Source organism: Pongo abelii, chromosome 8 (assembly GCF_028885655.2).
Source record: "Pongo abelii isolate AG06213 chromosome 8, NHGRI_mPonAbe1-v2.0_pri, whole genome shotgun sequence".
Lineage (NCBI taxonomy): Eukaryota > Metazoa > Chordata > Mammalia > Primates > Hominidae > Pongo > Pongo abelii.
Genome location: NC_071993.2, coordinates 26445665 through 26467514, shown reverse-complemented (window position 1 = coordinate 26467514; position 21850 = coordinate 26445665). Strand labels below are relative to the sequence as shown.

At 42.2% G+C, this 21850-nt stretch overlaps 1 protein-coding gene and 1 long non-coding RNA gene across 3 annotated transcripts in view; one reads left to right on the top strand and one right to left on the bottom strand.

Annotated features, from left to right (window-relative positions):
- GAD2 (glutamate decarboxylase 2) overlaps nucleotides 1-21850 on the bottom strand; it is a 90492-nt gene that overhangs the window by 12560 nt on the left and 56082 nt on the right. For both annotated transcript variants that reach the window (XM_063727256.1, XM_024253712.3), the window contains exons 10-13: nucleotides 21139-21255; nucleotides 18179-18243; nucleotides 10796-10874; nucleotides 5546-5695 (exon numbers count right to left, since the gene is read on the bottom strand). In XM_063727256.1, the coding sequence (XP_063583326.1) occupies nucleotides 5546-5695; nucleotides 10796-10874; nucleotides 18179-18243; nucleotides 21139-21255 (411 nt within the window). The remainder of the gene's footprint in view (nucleotides 1-5545; nucleotides 5696-10795; nucleotides 10875-18178; nucleotides 18244-21138; nucleotides 21256-21850) is intronic.
- Nucleotides 269-13619, top strand: LOC129048195 (uncharacterized). Its single transcript, XR_008510351.1, has 3 exons — nucleotides 269-610; nucleotides 2740-2861; nucleotides 10628-13619. It is a non-coding gene; the product is annotated as an uncharacterized LOC129048195 (long non-coding RNA).

Sequence of the window (21850 nt, the reverse complement as noted above, 5' to 3'; positions counted from 1 at the left end):
GCCAGTGTACCTGATACAGAACAAATTGGGTAGGTGCTCACTGACTTCATTGAACAAATGGATGCAGGAATTTTAGGGAGCACCCAGATGCTTTGTTAGCCTGTCGAGCTCTGTAGGGTTCTCCTTTGGGGGCAGACAAATGACTCACATGTCTGTAATGGGTGAACATTATCACTGATTTCTTTTAGTTTCTGGCTCTGGAAGCCCTGAATCCAGACTTGGGAAAACCAACACAACAGTCTTGGACTGGAGCTGTTTAACTGACATCAGAACACACAAGAGAGTTACTTTTCAAAATGGCTTTCCTCTTATCTCCTTGGGTGTTTACTGGGTGCTGATGGAGAAAGCTTAGAGAAAAAGCTAGTGTTCATCTCAGAAGCACTTCGAACCTGCCTACAAGTAACTTTGCCAGCAGGGAACCTAGAGAAAGCAATTGTAATAGAGATGAGATGGGCCCACTTGCCTGTTTCATACAAGATCACATCATCTCAGCTAAGGGGGCCCAACATAGCCCAGTGACTTGTGACATCTGAAGCAGGTTTAAGAACAAGCTGCCCTGAAGATATCAAATGGGTTCAGAAATTCACTTTTTTGGAGACTGCTGCCCCAGGTGATTGGCTTAAGGAGGTTGATGGGTTCCTGATGCCTCCCCATGAAGAGCTTGGGCTGATGCCTGATGCTTGGCCAGCACCCATACCAGGAGCTCTGTGCATCTATGGGTGCTAAGGAGATTATAATTGGTTTGGAATGACCTGACAGTTTGGGTTCACTTGGGATGGACTGTAGGTAGAAGTGAGGGAAGCTAATTGCTCTTCTCCAACCTGGATCCTTTGGACTAGTCTGGAGTTGGGTTTAAACTTTTGCATATCTGATCTAGGATATGGCATGACCAGCCTGCCTCCCACCCTGTCCAGCTGAATGGCTTTGGCTAATATCTCTGATCAGATGGGAATGATGATGCCTCTCTGATTTCCCATGAAGAAGAGTTTGCACTGCAACAGCAATGGGATTACTAAAGACCTCTGGTTCCCCTAGTCTGGGACCTTGCTATGGGGATGATCATGGGCCATGTGACTGCCCCTTTAGTTGGGGGCTAAAGACATACATGGGGAATGACACAGAAAACTCTAGTGTGCCCTGGGTACCTCCCGTTCATATTGAATATTTACGGGATTAAGATCCATATTTTATTTTCAAGGTTTTGAAGGCTTTTAGGAGATTCTTCAAAATTCTTTCATTCATTAAATACTTCAGCAACCTCACCATCCAAGTGTTCAGCTGCTGCCTCTATGCGGTCTTGGAGTTTGACATCTCGAGAGCTGGTCATGATCATTCTCCACTTCTTGAAATGCTTTTATAAACATTCACAGACCCCAGAGACAGTGCTTTTGAAATAACTACCGAATCCCTTGCTGTTATCTCAATTTTTGCTGCTACCACCCTAGTTCAGGCTCTGTTACTTTTCACCTGGAACGTAGCTCCCAAGTCGCCCTTCAGTCAATTAGACTCTCCCTTACTCTCATAATATGCACTGAACTCCTGCTCAACCACTCCACGGAATGGCCTTCTCACAGCACTGCTGGGTGAAATCCTACTTCTTCTACCTATCCTGTTCAAGTCCTATCTCAAAGGTCATCTCTCTGTGAATCATCTCAATTCTTAAACTAGGAATGAGCTCTCCATCCTTTAAATTCCCCAGATGTTTCTGGATTTCTTTTGTGATCAGTCCTAATCTGTCTTTTATGATGGATTTCTGTGCATTTATCTTATCTTGTCTGGAAAATGAGAGTCTCTTTATCCCATTCAGTACTAGACATGATAAGAGATGCTGAATATCTACTTGTTAAAATAAATTAATATTTTAGAGAGAAAGTAAACATTCAGTCATTTTCAGCAAAGGATGCCAGATGTCCATTTCCCTTTAGTATTTTTTTCCTGGTATTTTTTTTCCACAGCCATTTGCCAGTCCCTCTGTTATCCGCATTTTTAATTAGAAAAGCTAATCATAAAAAAACCACAAGGAAAACTGACGATTTGTATGACTACATACAAACACAGAGATTTGCTATGAAACCTTGGTTGTTATAAATGAAGCCATTCCTGTAGGCCTAAAAAGGGAATGTGAGAGAATCGCTTGAACCCGGGAGATGGAGGCTGCAGTGAGCTGAGATGGCGCCACTGCATTCCAGCCTGGGCAACACAGCAAGACTCCATTTCAAAAAAAAGAAAAAAAAAAGGTGGGGGGGGGAGATGTAATTTTAAGTTTATGTACTTATTTTTGTTAGCTACTGAGTTTTAGCCACTGTAGGAAGCTGTCAACATTGGGAAATAATCATTAGGTCCTAGGATTATTTAATAAAATGCAGACAAAATGAAAGGCCAACTCCATAAGAAGAGAGTCGACGGTAGGCACTGGGCCTTTGCTGATGATAATAAACATCCATATCTTAACCAGCTAGTATGCCTCTTAGCAACCTAAATCAGGGGTCTTATTTTTTGCATAAATTTGTTCTAATCAACTTAATTTGGACTTAATATGATGGCTGTCATCAGTGCTTTTAGCTCCGTTAGTCATTAGCAGATTAGTTCAAAGAATAATTTATACTTATGCTATTTTTCAGGGGGTTTATCTTAGGAGAAAATGTGGAAAACACCGAATTCTCCAGGCATGTCTGATAACAGAGGGTTTAGTGAATTAATGCTATGTTCTTCCTCCTTCTCCTCCTTACTCTTCTCCAGATTGTTTCCTCATTCCTGTGGGGAGGCAAGATTCAACATCATAGCCAACTCTTCCATGGCTCTTCTTGCGGGAAGAGGATGACTTCTTCCTTGGCCAGTGTGGCTAAAGAGAGAGCTTTGCTGTGAGAGTACAATTTTCCTCACCTTTGTTCTAGATTGTGGGACTTAGCTTATTACTTTAATAATGATTATCATTTCATTTTTCAAAAAAAAAAAAACTCACAAAGGTTTAGATTGAAAAACAAAATGGAAGTTTTTGCAGCTTAGATGTCTAGATACTTGAGGTGTTTCCACAGGGAAGTAAAATAATAAGTAACGCAGTGGCTGTGATTTGCTCTTTTCATCCCCTTCCCTGGTGCCTACGTGGGGCCCTTGCCTTTATTTTGGGCTTCATCTGGTCCTGCTGTTCGATTCACATCTGATGCCCTCCATATTATTTCTCTAAGAACCTGCACTGCCCCTGCTGGAGAGGAGGCTTCAGATGGAAAGGGAGCAGCAGAAACTGATGAACCATGAGAGAAACGTTTTCCTACAAATATCGCTGATGATCATTATCATAATAAAAACACCACAGAGGAAAAAAGACACAAAGAATGATACTTGAAGTAAGAGAGAACTTGGCACAATATTCAGAGATCAAGGTTTCCTCAGCTTGCTACCTGATATTTACATTCATCATTTTGTAATTCCCACCAATCAATGAAACGAAAACCCTGCTCATTTTAAAGCTGCTTGGAGGTACATCAATACTTTACATTCTTGATTGCTTTGGGTTTTTCTTCCAAATGAAAGTGTCATTGCTAGCAGAATGAGTCTCCCATTGGGTGGCCGGGACCAGATACCTGTCCTTGTTGGGCTGTCAATTTTCAAAAGAGGAAGGGGGCCCGTCACCCCACCGTTACCAGGCAACACAGTGGAGCTTCACTTCATGTAAAGCTCCTGATATTTAGCTTCTTGTAGCTGCCTAATACTTAGCAACATGTAAAAAAAGTTCAGCTGGAGTAAACAGTATTAAGGAGGCTTCCCTGAAGGATGTACAGTCCAGCCATCCTTGGAAACCACCCAAGAGTTATTTCTTCTTTAAGCAAGACCATCTTTCTGTTTAAACTGCATCTTTTTGCCAGAATGGACTTAAAGGAGATTCCATAAAACATTTGTGGGTCACATTGCTTCACTTGAAAACTCTCTCTTTTTCTTGTTAAGAACCCCATCATCTAAACTGCTTAAAGTAATTTAGGTTAATTTTAAAAAATTATAAACAAAAGCATAAGGAATGCATTGCTGTGGACATGGTTCCTACCTTTTTACACAGACTTGTGGAAGAACCCATTCACTGGTCTTATCCTGGTATACTTCACTCCTGCTGACCAAGTTATTTGCTTTTTCTTACGGGACTGAGCATGTTACCTCTTTAAGTAGGCTATTTACACACCTTAGAGCCAAATGTATATCCTCTCCACCAAGCATAAAGGACCTCATGGTATCCCAGATTTCCCTTGTGAACGTCGTTAGAATCAAAATGGAGTCACTAAGGCTAAGAAAGTCCTGATAGATAGAGCCAGGGAAAACCATGAAAAGAGGGTTCTCATGCCTTGTATACCAGATAACAAAAACTGTCACAGAAGACTGCAAAAATTACAACCTTGCTCAAAGGCCACCACAACCTTACATACAAAAAAATACTTCTGCAAGGACATCTGCCTAGCAATTGCCTATACAGCCTCGGACTGGCATCACCCTTGTTATTGATCTTTGTAGCCAAGGATATTTACCTCAAAACAATTATGTAATCTTCCTAATTTCTTCCTTTAAAAACTTTTGTCTTCCTTTACCTCCTTTGAATGTGCATAGAGTTTACTATGGCATATGTATTCCTATTACAATGCTTTATTTCCAAATCAGCTTCTTTTCTCTTAGAGAGACTCTCTCTGTTATTAAGGTTGACACCTTTAATCGCTCCCTTTCTCACTTTCTTATGTCAGGTATCCTCGAACTCTCTTTTTGCATTGGAGTTTCTATAGTATATACAGCTGGCTCTGTCTATTTATCTCCTGCAGGAGATAAATGAAGGCGGATAGGCAGGCACTAATTTGTGACCTTTTAAGTTAAGAATCTGGTCCAAATTAAAAAATAAAATCTTTGACCTATCCAGCCTGCTTACATTTAAACATAAATGTAGACTCCTGGAAAGCTACAATTAAGTCCAAGCAAGTCCTGCACACTGTTAGTGAGTGAGTTTTCCTTGCTGAAAAAAGGAGGGATCACCTACAGTTAAATTCAGAGGGAAACACAGAATCTACATAAAAGGAGGTGATTAGGTATTTCGGGAGATTAGGGGGAAAAAAAAGCTTTGTAACTAGAGGTTATCCCTTGAAACGTCAAAAAATAAGCTATCATGGTGGGCTTTTTACTTTTTCTGTTTTGTTCTCCAAACCTATACTTTCGGATTATATTCACCTACCCAGGTGATCAATCACTGGGTAAAAACCAAGTTAGCAGACAAAAACCAACAACAATAACAATAAACACCTGTTAAAATTCAAGGTGTTCTGCTATATAAAGCAAAATGGATTTGTTTTCTAGATGAGTGAGCATTTGAATCAATCTGGCTAGAAAAGAAACAAACAATGGATTTGACTATATTTTTCCTCATGTCAAATGAAGGTATTTAGAGGCAAGTTTAAAGAAAGCAAATCTTGGGTAAGGAAATTTCAATTCGGAAATCACTTTTTTGACATTTCATAATGGGGTCACCAGATAAAGGTTCTGTTTTTAGTTGACATTTAGCTGGTCCATACACACTCACCTTTGCTCTCCACATCAGCCATAGTTTAAAAACATCAACATGGCGTCCGCACTGTAAGGCCTTGTCTCCAGTGTCATAGGACAGGTCATAATGTTTATCTTGCTGAAAGAGGTAGGAGGCATGCATTTGGTTGCAATTCTGCATCAATCCCTAAAAGAGAGAAGAGAAAATTTAGGAAATTCTACTGACTACTTATTAGATTTATATTGGTAAGAATTAATAAGAAAAAAATAAAAGTAAGAGACATTGCATCTCTTAGAGAAAGAAAACAGTAGGAATCAATTTTAAAAAAAAGAATGGGGCCAATTCTGGACAGGAGTATCTAGGTTGTTGTAATGATCAACTCTGTGGGATCAATGGCTCAGGGTCAAATGTCACGGAGGTTAGCAAGGACACATTTATACTTTTACTCTCCCTTTTAAGAGAAGGCATTTATAAAAATCAACTGATAAATAAAAATCACAACCAGAGCATACATTTATATTTAAATGGTCCCCTTCTTTGGGAGAACATCCTACTATTCTGGTTTTCTCATGATTAAAATATTTTGGAAACTCCTTGGTTTTGTGAAATATTCTTAGTGTGGTTCTTCTAGTATTTCCATCCATATCTAGTTCAAGTACTTAAGACAGCTCATTGCTATCATTTTTATATGCTAAAATCTAAAAAAAAAAAAAAACACACATTGCAATTTTGAGGTGAGTTTAAATAACCAATCTTTCAAATGTCATGTTCCTCTCTCAAGAGTGGTCAGAGCTTCAGTCCTGCATTCACATACTCAGTTCCTTGAGATAGTTAAGTGGAAAGTTTCATCGTCAATGGCCGTTCATTTGCCCTAGCACTGTAACCTTACTATGGAAATGGGTGGCAAAGTGATTGAATTATTCCATAGAATAGTGACTGAATCATGTTTTCTGACTAAAATAGTATCACCAGTCTCTTCACTAAAAACTCCGTGTTTCAGTTTGTCACGAAACACTGGAAGCCTTTGACTATTTTGTTCTCTTCTGTCTAATTGTGATTTTACAAAAGCTTTGGTATTTGGTTTTGTTTCTTTTGTGACTCATCACAAAAGAAGACAAGACTAAAGTGTCATCACTTAGTTGAAGTTAGAAGTGAGAACACTTCTGAAAACTGTCCACACTAAAACACAATGCAATGCAACTACAATTTTAGTTTGGTTTTGAAAGATGGAGTGCTGAAATAGTAGACAACAGAACTGGACTCTACCTTGTAGTTTAGGCTTCACATATATCGGAATCCATTCATTATTTTTCAGAATAAGAAAAATTAAATACGATGTATTTGTATTAGATCAGTAGAAATATACTGAACTTGAAAAAGAAAATTCACTTGAAGACCAATAAGGTGAAAATTCGCAACACTCGCTTTTATTTGGTTTCATGGTCACAGAAACTTTGTACCATTATTCCTCAGACCACGCAAGCTCACACCTTGGTGCCATCAATGCTAAGGAAGACCACCTCAGAGAGTGTGGAATGCTGAATGGATCAGACCTATTCCTACTGTGATAGAGGAAAACAACTCAAAAAACACATGAGCCCTAAAAAAGCTGGATGGCCGGGTGCGGTGGCTCACACCTGTAATCCCAGCACTTTGGGAGGCCGAGGAGGGCAGATCACGAGGTCAGGAGATCGAAACCATCCTGGCTAACACAGTGAAACCCCATCTCTACTAAAAATACAAAAAATTAGCCGGGCGTGGTGGTGGGTGCCTGTAGTTCCAGGTACTGGGGAGGCTGAGGCAGGAGAATCGCTTGAACCCAGGAGGTGGAGGTTGCAGTGAGCCAAGATCACATCACTGCACTTCAGCCTGGGCGACAGAAAGAGAGATCCTATCTCAAAAAAAAAAAAAAAAAAAAAAAAAAGCTGAACAGCTGCAGTCTCATTATTGTACAACATGACAAGCAAAAGTGATGCTGTTTTCCCTACAGAAGGCCTTAGTGAGATGATGTCCTAGTTCTGAGCCATGAAAAAGTTAGAGACCATCCTGTCCCAAACTATTTAAAACACATTAAAACACATTAATAGTCGCTATACATAAAGAGATTCCTGTACTCAAATAAATTTAGGAAACTCGATATCATCTAGTCTTTCTTTTTAGGTACTGCAATACGTATCAGCATATTAAGGGCCCCAATAAGCCCTGAAATAACGTAAGTTGTTTTTAACTCTAAACCAATATATCCCAGCCTTTTTAAAACTGAGAACTCTCTTATTGGGGAACACTTATTACCATCTTATGGAACAGCACTATTCCTCGGATGCCAATAAACAAATGCTGTCAGAGCATCATAAACTCTTGGATTTGTAAGGGAATTTACTCTATTCCTCCTCAATAAAGGAAACATTTCTACACCCTTACTAATAAGTGGCTGTATTTAATCTCCTCTTATTTAATCTCTCTATTTAATCTCCTGCCCTTATTAACTTATTTCTATTGTTGGACAGCTTAATTTTTAGAAGTGTTCGTTTTATTGAACCCAAGTCAGACGTTCCAATTTTGCCGTCAAATCTCTACCACCCGGTGTTACTAAACCAGCTGCCCAAAGCCTCAACGAAAACCCCAGTCTCTTCCATTTGAGAGTCCTTTAAATGGTGAAGGCTGCCATCCTCCTCTCAGCCCTTTTCTTTTCTTTTCCTCCCTAGACTAAACATCCTTAGTTATTTCAATCATCCCTCTTACCCGTTTACCAACTGGTCCCCACAGTTTGCGCTCTAGCCTGATGGAACCCCATGGACAATTTGGTACCAAGCTAAGCAGAGCACGGCAGGTGTGGTTTAACTAGAGGAGGGTGGGAGACCACCACCTTCTCATGCTGAAATTCCACTTCCTGTATCTAATGCCACACAAAATACCTAATGTATTTTGTGTGGCATTTTTCTCGACTTGTTGTTGACGCTGTAGAGCTGACATCCTTTGCCTTTTTCACAAGTCCAACAATTTAGCTGTAGAAACAAGCCGTCCTTGTCCAATCAAAATACAATCACGGTATACATGGACCTAAGAGCACAGCCTTACAACGATCGCCAATAACAATGTCCCTTTTTGGATGTGGCTTACTGCTCCAGTCTGTAAAAATCATCTTGTATTGTGATTCCATCCCTACACACATTTACTCTACCTCCCAGTCTCCTCTCATCTGAAACATTAATAAGCTTCTATGTTTTACTCAAACAGTCCATGATTATTTTGAATGGTAGAGGTTAGGTACCAAGCCATAGGCTCTATCCTGGGTAACATCAAATTGCCAGTCAGTAGGTCCTTCGAAGGCAGTCATCTAATCAGTTCCAAATCTTTCTATTTTCCTCCGGCTCACATTTCCCTTTTGGTCTATAAGGACATGATGGGAGCCACTGTCAAAACCTCTGACTGAAATCTAAATAACAAAAATTTATTTTCTCCTTTGAAGTAATTATAGTTGAGGTTTGCATGAGCTAGGGCAGATGATAATACATTGGACTATATTTTTAACTGATGAAAAACCAGTCCAAAAGGATATTTTCCAATGCATTCATCTCATTTTGAGGGGAAGTTTCTCTCTTCAATCCTGTGTCCAAGACACAGAAGGCATGCTGTGTAAATTTGCAGTTGACAACAGGACGTATTAACAGAAGTAATAACACTCTTTGACCCAGCACTCCCACTTTGAGGAGTCTACTTTGAGAAAATCATCAGGAATGTGATCAAAGATATACGTTTAAAGATTCTATCAAGTCACTCTGTAAAATATTGGTTAATATTTTAACCATAGAGATATGATTCATTGAATTATGTGATAGAATAATACGAGGCCGTTAAAAATCAGGTTTTGGAAGATCATGCTCACAATATAATGTAAAATATAAAGAAGAATCAATATGTATATATGAGGTAGATGAGGTAGATGACAGCAATTTTATTATAAATATATATTTATATATACATTTTAAATATATTTATTTCTAGAAAAACTTGTGGGAGAAAATATTAAAAACGGTAATAATGGTTATTTATCCCTAAGTTATAAAAATTTGAGGTGACTCTAAATTTATTTATATTTTCTGTTCTGCCTCAACTTTCTAAAATAATGTGTTAACTGTATAATTAGGAAAAAAGCAAAATATTTTTAAGTAAATGAAGATAGATATTTAGCTAGGCATGGTGGCTCATGCCTGTGATCCCAGCACTTTGAAAGGCTGAGGTGGGCGGATCACTTGAGGCCAGGAGCTCTTGACCAGCCTGGCCAACATGGCAAAACCCTGTCTCTACTAAAATCATAAAAATTAGCCAGGTGTGGTGGCGGGTGCCTATAGTCCCAGCTATTTGCGAGGCTAAGGCATGAGAATCGCTTGAACCCAGGAGGCAGAGATTGCAGTGAGCCAAGATTGTACCTTCACACTCTAGCCTGGGTGACAGAATGAGACTCTGTCTCAAAAAAAAAAAAAAAGTAAATGAAGATCAACATTTAAAAATTCTTTTAATCTGGGGTTGCTTTATTAATGCTAAGAAGATAAAATTTAATGGGGATCATCTGAAGCTCCTTATCTGGATTTCATCAACAAAATAAATGTGGGAGTGAGGAACTATGGGTCCGGCTTGGTGTCATGGAAGAGAGATGCAGCGGCCTTGACCAACAGTGCTCACCTACTGAGAATGGTCCTAGGCCTGGTCAACAGAACCATCTTGAATGAAAGTGCTCATTGATGCTGCTTCTCTTTTCTGGTTAATAAGGATGCAGCTTCCTTACACTCTGAACATGGCTTTAAATATTAAATAGATAGACTGCAATCATGAGAGATAGAACACGCACACATACATATACATGTTATGTACCTGGATCCTAACACTACCCTTCATCGTATATCATATATATTTCTTATATAGGAAAAATGATCTCCTCTCAGATTCCAGAAAAAAAAACCTGGAAATTTAATTTTTTGAGAGAGTGACATAGAGGGTCTCTGGATTGGAGGAATGCAGGAACAGTTGAGGAAAGGGGTATCATACTGAAAACATGGAGATTAGGTCAAAGTTTATGTTCTGTAAGTTGAGGTCCTCTTATCCTTTCTTCCCTGTTAGGCACCAGACCTTCACCCTGCAGACAGGAATCTAGAAAGAGCTCTCTGGGGAATGTGAGTAGCACTGTAGAGAAGACCCGGTGATCTTGACATTTCCAGAGAAAGTCAACCGCATAAAGACAGTCAAAGCTCACGCACGGACTGGGACACAGAGTCAGGAGAGACATACCTCTTCTCTAACCAGGAGAGCAGAGCACTGCAAAGGGACTCCCATCATCTTGTGTGGATTCCACGTCACAGAGTTGGCCCTAAAATAAAGAAATCACGTAAGCGGGTGGCACTCCACCCTGACAGGCTCAGGGCATGCGCAACTGAGCTTCAGTTTCTTGGTACTGTTTCTCAGACTCCAGATTGACACTAAATGTATTTATTTATTTTAATTTAAAAATTAAATAGATTGAGGGGGTACAAGTGTAGATTTATTACATGCATATAGTGCGTAGTGGTGAAGTCTGGCCTTTTGGTGTACCCAGTACCCAAATAGTGACCACTGTACCCAACCCGTAATTTTTCAACCCTCACCCCCATCCCATGCTCCCACGACACTGTATTTAGTAAACACAAAGTAGACTCTTAAACATGTGTGAAAGAAAAATATCTTGGACGCCCAAAATCACTAAGCTAAAGGGAAAAGTCAAGCTGGGAATGGCTTATGGGAAACCTGCCTCCCATCCTATTCAGTTACCCCTCTGCTCACTGAGATAAATGCATAACTGATTGCCTCCTTTGGAAAGGCTAATCAGAAACTCAAAAGAATGCAACCATTTCTCTCTTATCTACCTATGACCTGGAAGCCCCCTCCCCACTTCGAGTTGTCCTGCGTTTCCAGACCAAACCAGTGTTCATCTTACATATGTTGATCAATCTAATGTCTTACATCTCTCTAAAATGCATAGAACCAAACTGTGCTCTGACCACCTTGGGCACATGTTGTCAGGACCACCTGAGGCCATGTCACAGGCGTGCGTCCTCAACCATAGCCAAATAAACTTTCAAAATTAACTGAGACCTGTCTCAGTTTTTTGGAGTTCACACTGCAACTTTTCTTTGTCCACAGAAATAGCAGGTGAGGGCATGGATCTCCATGTGGTGTGCCCCAGCTCTAGTGGCAGCATGCACACTGCCTCCACAGTGGTCTCAGAGCACAGCTTAGAGTGACTGGGATCATCCATTCCAGGGTCTCTCCTTTGGCCATTGGCCAGAGCACCTGGCCAGTGAGGGCAGCTGCCTCCTGTGCCTCTACGGTTCTTGCTATTGCAGTGGCCTGGAGCTCCAAGGGAGGGCTCATTCCACTGCTTAACTCGATTTTTCCTTTCTAATCAATTGATGTCCAAATTTCTCAGATGCGTCCTTTTGTAGTAGCTTCTGGCGAGGCCCCTGCTTCCATCTGTTTCCTAATCCAGAGTTATTTTCTTTCCAGACTGCAGGTGAGATGTGCTGTGGCTCCCACAGCAGGGGAGAGTTCCATCTTTTTTTGCCTCACACCTTGGGGAAATTTGATGCTCTCTAATCAGTAACAGTGGCTCACATAACAGCGATTCCCTGCTCAGGGATTTACATTATTTCAAAAGTCTGAGCTGTAGTCCTGGTTCAAATTCCTTTAATAATAATAATTACTATTTTAATCTGGATTCAGCAATTGTGTCGTAACTGACTTGGTCTCCATTTCATCCTTCACTTGGCACCAGAATTATTTTCTATCTCTGTTTATGGCCCTCTCCTTCTCCAAAATCACTGACAGTTTTCTTTTGCCTCCAGCCCAAATTCCAAATACAGGGTACGGCTCCTGCAGCCCCTGGGGCGAGCCCCAGCTACGCCTTAGGTCTTGCATCTCTTCGCTTGTCTTTATCCATTTCATCATGCCAGATTATCTTTTGTTCTCAAAGAATTCTATTCTCATCCTCCTGGGTCTCATCATGCTATTTCCTCTTCCTGGAACACCATCTCCCTTTGCTTCACTTTGTTAAATCTTGCTTATTTTTTAAGGCCCCAGATTCTTTCAGTATGATACTTCTGCGACTTCTCTCCCTCACTTCCACGGTGCTCCTCTTTGGATTCTGGGAAAAGCAACTGCTCCCACTGTAAATGTCATGGCTCACTTCACACATTTACGGGGTAAGGTGAGCCTCTGCGCCTGTCTCCGGAGAGACTGAGGCGTCCTGGCAGTGGAGTTTCATGAGTGACATAAAGGAGGAAGGAAAGTATTACAGTAGAATAACCCGTGGCAGCTGCCTCCAGAGAGCCACGGATTGCTGCCCCGTCTGGCCGTACAATGGACGTGGGCTCACCCACCACGTCTCGGGTGTGACGGCCTTGGGAAAAAATGAGAAGCTGGGAAAGACCCCATTCATTCATTTGATGAAGGGCAGGTGTCAGCCAGACAGAGCGCTCACTGGCCTGGGGATCTTATCTGAGTCAACGAATAGTCTAGCTCAGCTTCTGGTCTTTCTCTGGCTCTGACACTGGTTGTCAGATACATTTATGACTGGAATTGAGGAACTAGAAGCAAAGGCAGTTCATGGTCAGATAACTACCCCTGGAGACTAAAGGACTTAATGAGTAATAACAGCATTGAGGCATTGAAAATTTCCCTCCAAAAAAATACCTCCTTGCTCTGTAGAATGACCCTGGAGTCAGGACCCAGGGTCCTGACATTAATGTAAAGCAGACATTAATAGTTAAGGGGGAAGCCCTCAGGAGCCAGATAGTATGGGTTTGCGTTCAGGTTTCCTCACTTCCTAGCTGTGTGACTTTGAGCAAGTTACTTAACCTCTCTGTGCCTAGATTTCCTCATCGAGAAAAGGAGAATAATAATAAATATTTAGGTGAAGTGCTTAGAACCGTGCTTAGCATGCAGTGAGCATTAAATAAGGTGGGCTTTTGCTACGGATTTCATCTCTGTCATTTGTGAGCTTGGTGACATGGTATATGTACATACACATGGCCATTCTATACATTCCATCACGTTCTATGGCTAGATGTCTAACTCTGATAAACTCAGCTTTGTCAATAAAAATGCCTGATGGGAGAGGAAAACAGCTGTCTTCCATGTCTGACTGTGGTGTTTATCTCTATGTGGGGGCCTGTTTGTCTTTTTAGAAGAGAAGCTGCCAAGGCCCACAACTACCTGTCACTGAATTCTCTGTCCCACCTCTCTCTCAGAGGCATAAAGATGGCAAAAAGCCCTGCAGATTGATTTGATGACGTGGACTTGATTTCAGAAATGTTGGCAATTTATTAAAAAAAAAAAAAAAAAAAACAGCCTCAGGTTCATTTCAAAATGTTTTGCTGTGGGATTCGGTCATGTGGCTTCTGCAGTTTGTGTAAGTTGGAGAGAACTGAATCCTGCAGGGCTGTTGTAAGACATCTCCCTGTGCTCTTATTTGTGCCTCAAATCCATAGGCCCCACTCGCCACTGCTCAACCTTCTAGATTGATTCTTTCTCCTCTATATTCTGTGTTCCTGGCACCATTTTCCTTCCAGGCCTCCAGCCTCCAAACCTCACGGTTGTCCTTGGTTTCACCTTTTTCTTCCCCGTCTTGATAACCACCCCTTACAGTTCTCTCCCCCGCCTCCTAGGTCCATCCACTTACTTCCTTCTCTGCTACTACAGCTTAGGTCACACTCAGCTTCTCTCCTGTCCTGCACCTGGACGTTCCTAAGAGCTTAATAGCTTTTAGTCTGTCCCTGGCTCCCATCTCCTCTCTAATGCAGAGTTAATGCCAGAACACAGGTGAGATCACATTGCACCTCTGCTCAAAGCCCACTACAGCTCCTGCAGCAAAGGTTTTCCATGGGTTTTGTCGCCCCGAGGAATCTAATGCTCTTCACGCATAATGGCAGCCACACAGCAGTGACTCCCAGCTCAGGGATCTATGTTTCGTGGAAAGAACCCCCACAGATTCTGACCTGGCTCTGCGGGCGGGCCCTGGGCTGGCCAAGACTTCTGCACTTTCCACCCATGACCTGGCCACTGCTGTTAAACCATGTCATCCTCCAACCAAACTTGTTTGAACTTTCTCCAAGACATTGTGCACTTTCACACTTGTGTGTCTCTTCAGCCTGAATGCCCTTTTCCATTTCTGTCCAATGAAGTACGCTGTATGCTATGATGCTCAGCTTCAATGTTGCCCTGCTTGGCGAAACCTCCCTGTAATCACAGAAGGAAACATTCCTTTCTCTGTGCTCCCCAATCAGCTCCCATGTCTGTCTCTCCAGCCTTTACTTCCTTGCCTTGAATTTTAATCCACTGTTCATTGACAATCTTCCCCACTAGATTCTAAACTCCTTGAAGATAGGCTTTATATCATACTCGTCTTTGCGCCCATGCAGTGCGTTGTGCTGTGGCTTGCCTATGACAGAGGTTCAGCAATGATTGAATTAAATCCTGAACACCTGGCTCTCAGGGCGGGCGTGAGAGCAACTGGTGATGCAGCAGAAACTGTAGCAGCACCTTCAGCTGGGACTTAAAGCCTTGAGAGTGGAACACATCAGAGGATGATTACGGTAAGCAGCAGCCTGTGGGCCAGAGGGACTAAAGATGAGTCAGTATGATGCACAGAGGCTGGCGCGGTGGCTCACGCCTGTAATACTAGCATTTGGGGAGGCCGAGGCAAGCAGATCACTTGAGGTCAGGAGTTCAAGACCAGCCTGGCCAACATGGTGAAACCCCATCTCTACTAAAAATACAAACAAACAAACAAATTGGCCAGGCATGGTGGCGCGTACCTGTAACCCCAGCTACTCAGGAGGTTGAGGCAGGAGAATTGCTTGAACCTGGGAGGCAGAGGTTGCAGTGAGGCAAGATTGCGCTGCCACACTCCAGCCTGGGTGACAGAGTGAGACTCCATCTCAAAAATAAATAAATAAAAATAAAAATAAATAAAAATACAATGCACAGAGTCATGCTCTGGAGTCTCAGGGCTTATGGCACGCCCTCTCAGCGGCACCATCTCTAGACATTTTGACAGTGCTAGCAAGGAAGAGAGCTGTTTTCTGAGAATTTGGTTGGTTCTCAAAGGGGATGCCAGACAGGGCTCCAGGTGTTTGTGCCATTTTATTTATTTATTTATTTTTATTATTATTATTTTTTTAGAGATGGGGGTCTCACTCTGTTGCCCAGGCTGCAGTGCAGTGGTGCCTTCATAGCTCACTGTAGTCTTGAATTCCTGGGCTCCAGTGATCGTCCTGCCTCACTCAGTCTCCTGAATAGCTAGGACCACAGCCATGTGTGCCACCATGCCTGGTTAATTAAAAAAAAAAAATTCTTTTTGTAGAGATGGAGTCTCACTCTGTTACTGGCCTCAATGATCCTTCCATCTCTGCCTCCCAAAGTCCTGGGATTACGAGTACCGTGCCCGGCCCCCTTGTGACATTTTGTATGCGAATGGCATTCAGGATCCTCTGTGACTACGAAAGAGCCTCTGGATTTGGGGACAAGAATTGACTATGGATTTCCTCTACTTTTAGGGTGAGTTATAAACTTTGGTTTGTGGAGCTTGGAAAAATGTCATTCCCTAAGTGAGACGCATTTCTTTCCTAAACTTGTGGCCATACACATTATGTGGTTTCCACTGGTCTTCCAACTATATTTACTTAGAAAGTACGCCTTTTGCTAATAAGTCAGTGAGAGAGGGGTATCCTCGGGTAAATGGGTGGCTAAAGGGGATTCTGCTCAGAGTGGAACACCAGCAGTCCCCTCAGTTTTAGGACTTCATATATGGTTATTCCATTTGAAAAGTTTAGTTACAGTACAGTTTCAAGAATTGTGGCAATAAGAGGGAACTCTGTGTTCCCTGATGAACGTTCTAAGCTTTGCTCTCAAAGAATAGTCTTTGGTACAGAATCGTGTGGGTGTTTATTTTTCTAAGGCTCAGGGTAGGTAATTTAGTGAGTTTTTAAGTGGCGGATGTGCAAGGACTTTCAGCACTTACAGTCGCAGGTGGCATCAAAGGTAAAGTAACAGACTTTTTGTGCCAGTCAGAAACTCACAGAAGAGAAAGTACTGTATATAGGCCACCTCTCTTGAAAGCACATGAACTTAATTATTGTTCTGATCATGCGAGCAGGCACCTTCCAAGTTGTTCTTTCTCTCTCTTTTATTGTCTCTCCCTGTTTACTTCATTGCCTCTTCCTTAAGCTTCTGCTTTCTTGCAGATCTTCAAGATGGAAAGGGATTAGGCCTGGGAGAAGCTCCAAGGGTCCAAGAGCAGAGGCCTGGCACTGGCTGACTCTGGGAGGGAGACACGCCTGCCCTCATCTACCGGCATCTAAATGGGGCCCTGCAATCAGAGCTTGGGTGGCTCCAGGTGCCTTAACACCGCTGTGCCCAAGCCAGGCTCTGACCCCAGCCATCAGACTCAGGGACAGTGACCCTTCTGACATGGGCCTTAGCTGGTGTATCCCAACTCTTTTTTGCCTTCTTTCCATTAATTCGGCGGGATGCTCTTGACTCCAGCCCAGTAACCATACCCCTCTCTTTCCACACTCACAGGTTCTCTGTGCATTTTGGGCCTGGGTGTCACATCGCACCCTCTGCACAGCCAGTCTGGCCTGGGCCTCCCACATGCCCAGGGCTCACAAGTGCCTCTGTGCTCCATCAGTGTCTCTCCTTGTCCTGGAACAGAAACTGTGCCAAGATGTCTAGTGGCAGAGCCAGTGTGACGCTTTCGCTGGGCAGCATCTGGCAACTTGGCAGGGGATGGTGGGCATTTGGCAGCCTCTGATGAATCCAGGCTTTCTTGGTCACTTGGAGTGCCAGAGCTTACCACTGTGTCTGACCTGCCATGTTGTGATGAGAGAACTGGGCTCCCCTTGCGTGTGGTTCAGAACCAGAGCCTGTATTTTGCATTCTGTTTTTCTCTTTTCTTTGGACCTGAATGTGCTTTATGCTAATCGGATATCACTGCCTTTGTGTTTTTCAGCTTTTCTCAACAGTCTTCTGCGTAGGCTCTAAATAAAAGGTGCTTTGCAGCATCAGTCGGAGCTGTGTCAGAGAAAGGTTATTACGGGAATGAAACCATGAGATGAGGCTTTTGCTAGTATGTTTCACTTTAAGTGAACTGGCCATCTTAGACCCCAAACCCAAACTTTCAACATTGATAAGTTACAAGGTGCTTATTTGCTTTGCAAAATTATTTGTGTGTGTGTTTTTTTAAAGCAGTGGATATTATCCTTTTATGAAACATGAAAGCTATAAATCTTCTCCCTAGAAAAACGTGGGCTGCCTGTAGGTTTTAAACAATTTTTGTGGTTGGTTCAGAGATCCCAGGAATAGACCCTAGATAGGAATCTCTATGTCTGAAAGACATTCTACCTGGGTCGCTTGATGTGTATTCTGATTTTTCTGTTGTTTACACATAATATTTACATATTTGATTTTTCTGTTGTTTACCCATATTCATGAGTGTAATACCACATAAGGCAAGGAACACAAGCACTGAATAGAGTGAGCTCACTCAGTATTCCAAGAGTTCCTGGAAATTGACTGTAATTTGTGTTTCACAGTTAGCTTTTAACACTTTATGTTGTTAATAAGAAAAATGCAACATACCTCTCCACGCCACTCAGTTTCCACTTGTGTTTTCGGGACATCAGTAATCCCCCACCCCAAGCTGCCTGAAAAAAGATCATACAAGGAAAATGGTAGCAGTTTGTCATTGCCTATATTTCTATAGTCTGGTGTCTTCCAGACTAACGAGAGTCTCCTAGGGTGAAAATGATCTTGACCCCAGGCCACTTAGGAAGTTGACCACCTTCTTCTGGCACTAACCTTCAGAGTTTACACTGAAGGGCCATTCTAAGGTCTCAGATTCCATCCCACATTTATATGGGTGTAAGGAGCCACCTTGGAGGCATAGCTCCTGGTCCGCAGGAGAGGGAGAAACACCCTCTCCCAAACCTATCACCAGCACTGTTAGTCCTCGTGAAGTCACGTTCTCAGAATGAGAAACCTTGTGGTCCCCACAGTGTAAGGCAGAGAAGATGGGCCTGAGGGCCATTAAACAGCTTCCAAGTTGCAGGGAAAACTCCTTTGACAAGTCTAAATGATTCCAGAAATAGGCAGTGGCTTCATAACTCTATTTCACTGATGTGTGATTTTGGATAATTTCTGTGTCCAAAATTCACAAGCAGGAAAGATTCATACCAGTTAATTAGCTGAGCAATTAGAATACATATCTTAACAATTTGTACTTGATCAAGGTTGAAGATTTGAATTGGTGTAGTAATCTCCTTTAAAAACAGAATGCCAAGGTGGAGATTCATTTGGAAATATTAATTTTCTTTCCTCTGTGTGTACAAATAATTCTAGGATAATTTTAAATGGATTATAAAATTCTTTAATGATATAATTGCTTCCCCCCACCTTTTGTTGTAAGTTCAGTCCTTTTTTTTTTGTTTTGTTTTATTTTTGAGACAGTTTCACCCTTGTTGCCCAGGCTGGAGTGCAATGGTGCCATCTTGGCTCACTGCAACCTCTGCCTCCTGGGTTCAAGCGATTCTCCTGCCTCTGCCTCCCAGGTAGCTGGGATTACAGGCACCCACCACCATGCCTGGCTAATTTTTGTATTTTTCGTAGAGATGAGGTTTCACCATGCTGGCCAGGCTGGTCTCGAGCTTCTGACTTCAGGTGATCCACCTGCCTCGGCCTCCCAAAGTGCTGGGATTACAGGCGTGAGACACTGCGCCTGGCCCAGTTGTTTTGCACTTTAAAAAATAATCTGATTTTCCAAACATATACTATTTTAAGATTCTTTCTACTTTATAGAATGTATGAATGTTAAAGCTAATAAGAGTAAGTGGTAAACTTGGTATGTTTCAAAGAAAAGCTAATAAAACTGGTTAAAAGATTCCCTAGTTCTAATTTAAGTAGGAGGCCCAGAGGAACAACCCATAGCTTCTGCTGGCTCAGGACACACAGACATTCTCATTTTTGAAGTTGCCAGGTAATCCTCTTCCTGAATCAGCCAGCAAGGTCTACCAGGGTTTCCAGTCCTGAGGCCCAGGTCACTAATGATATCAGATGGTTCAGTCTTTTTTCAGTGTTCTCATGTGTAAAATGAAAGGGGCTCTGGTAGCCTAATGAACGACTCACACTGTGAATCAGGGAGGATAAAGAACATTGGTGATTGCTCTGCAGGAATACTCTGGAATAATGGAAATGCACCTAGCTAAGCCTGTGGAAATTTTCTGCTCCTAAAGAAAAGAGCATTAATGAGGCCAGGCATGGCGGTTCATGCCTGTAATCCCAGCACTTTGGGAGGCCAAGGCAGGTGGATCACCTGAGGTCAGGAGTTCGAGAGCAGCCTGGCCAATATGGAGAAACCCTGTCTCTACTAAAAATGCAAAAAGTAGCTGGGCATGGGTGCACACGCCTGTAATCCCAGCTACTCAGGAAGCTGAAAGAGGAGAATTGCTTGAATCCTGGAGGTGGAGGTTGCAGTGAGCTGAGATCATGCGACTGCACTCCAGCCTGGGCAACAGAGCAAGACTCTGTCTCAAAAAGAAAAAAAAAAAGAGCATTAATTTGGCCTGAATAATTATTATAAAGCCAAAATGATCTAAGCTCGGGCTAGATCATTGTTATAGCCCTGGCTTAGACCCAGTGCTGGCCCGTGACAACATAAGGATCTTGCACTCGAATGAACATCAACTTATGCGTTCCTTCGCTGAGAAAGTCTTGCAATGAAAAAATTATCAGCTGAGCCAAGCATTGCGCTTAGTTTGTGATGTTTTGTGATTAGCGATGGTTTGTGATTGATGATGGTTTGGCACAAACTCTTTATCTCATACGGATCATTAACAGTTTGCAGGTGGTAGCTAATCTTCAAACCACACTTTTAGTAGTACATCTAAACTTAAATCCCTTCAGTCCTTCTAAAACTTAACACATTTCTTTTCATTGGAAAATGTTCTGGAGGGAACACCTTCATTATTTTTTAGTGTGACAAGGCCTGAAGTCAAAACGTTTCAAATATAATCTATCTTCTTAGCTGACCAAGCTACGAAATTGGAACTTTGGTGGTCCTTATTTCCCAGGAAGTTGTCAAGGCTATTTTCCTCTCTAAATATAGGAATATCTAACTTGAGCTTCAGTTTTGTTTTTTTTTTAATTCTCTGGGTTTCCTACATAAATGCAACTCCTTTTTACTCTTCTGACCATTCTGGTAAGTGAGGAAGAGCAGGACTGTGTGCATAGGTTGTATTCCTCCATGGATGCAATGGCTCAATTAATTGAGAACAAAGTGGTCAGCTTGGGTACTGATCATAGAAATACAAATATTACCATGTTGGGGACATTAAGGTATAATCAGCCTCGGGATGCTTCTGGTGCATGGTGTGTACTGTGTGAGTTGTGTGCTAATTTGCTTCAGCCATCTTTAAAAGCTTTAATATCACCACTCTGAAAATAAGCTTATCAAGTTAAAAAAAGAGAAAACAAATTTCCTTTGTGTGTCCCAAATGAAAAACGTGCAAGGACATTTTCGTGGCCAGTCCCTAAGGGATACTTACATCCACATGCATCCAGATCTTATACTTTTTGCAAATGTCAGCGACCGCTAAGAGGGGGTCAAATGCTCCATACACGGTGGTCCCAGCTGTGGCACTCACGAGGAAAGGAACAAACCCCTATGCGAACAAGAAAGCCCCAAATCATGGAAAACAGAGTCAAGGGTTCTTTTAAAAAGCTGATTCGAAGCAATGGAAATTCTCTCCCTAACAGACACGTCTGAATTTGGGGAAGCAGCAGCAGCAGAGTTATTGACACCTTGGGGTCTGGGACAAATTGATGTTCACTCTCTGGAATCCGAGTTCTCTAGGCTATGCTGTTGGACCTGACTGTGTCTTATAAGAACAGACATTCCGATTCTAAGAGGCTGTAGCGAACCCAGAGGCTGTCAGGGACGTCCCCGAGACATGTAGATATTCCCGGTAGACTTTCTCGCCCTTTTAACTCCCTTTGCTCACTTTCAAGTGTTCCTTATTCACAACGAGGCCTCCAAACTTCATAAATCCCCTAGAGTGAGTAGGCAGGAGAATGAAGAGAAGTAGCTCTGATCAGCCCATTATTCCTATTTGGAAAATGCCCAGATAATTTATTTCACGTTTCAGCATGGAGCGGCTAAAATAATACGCCATGACTTTTATCCGTCTAACTAGTCCTCAGTCTCTCTGGCCGTGGCTAAATGAAAACTGATTGAAGTAACAGGCTGGAAGAAGGCAG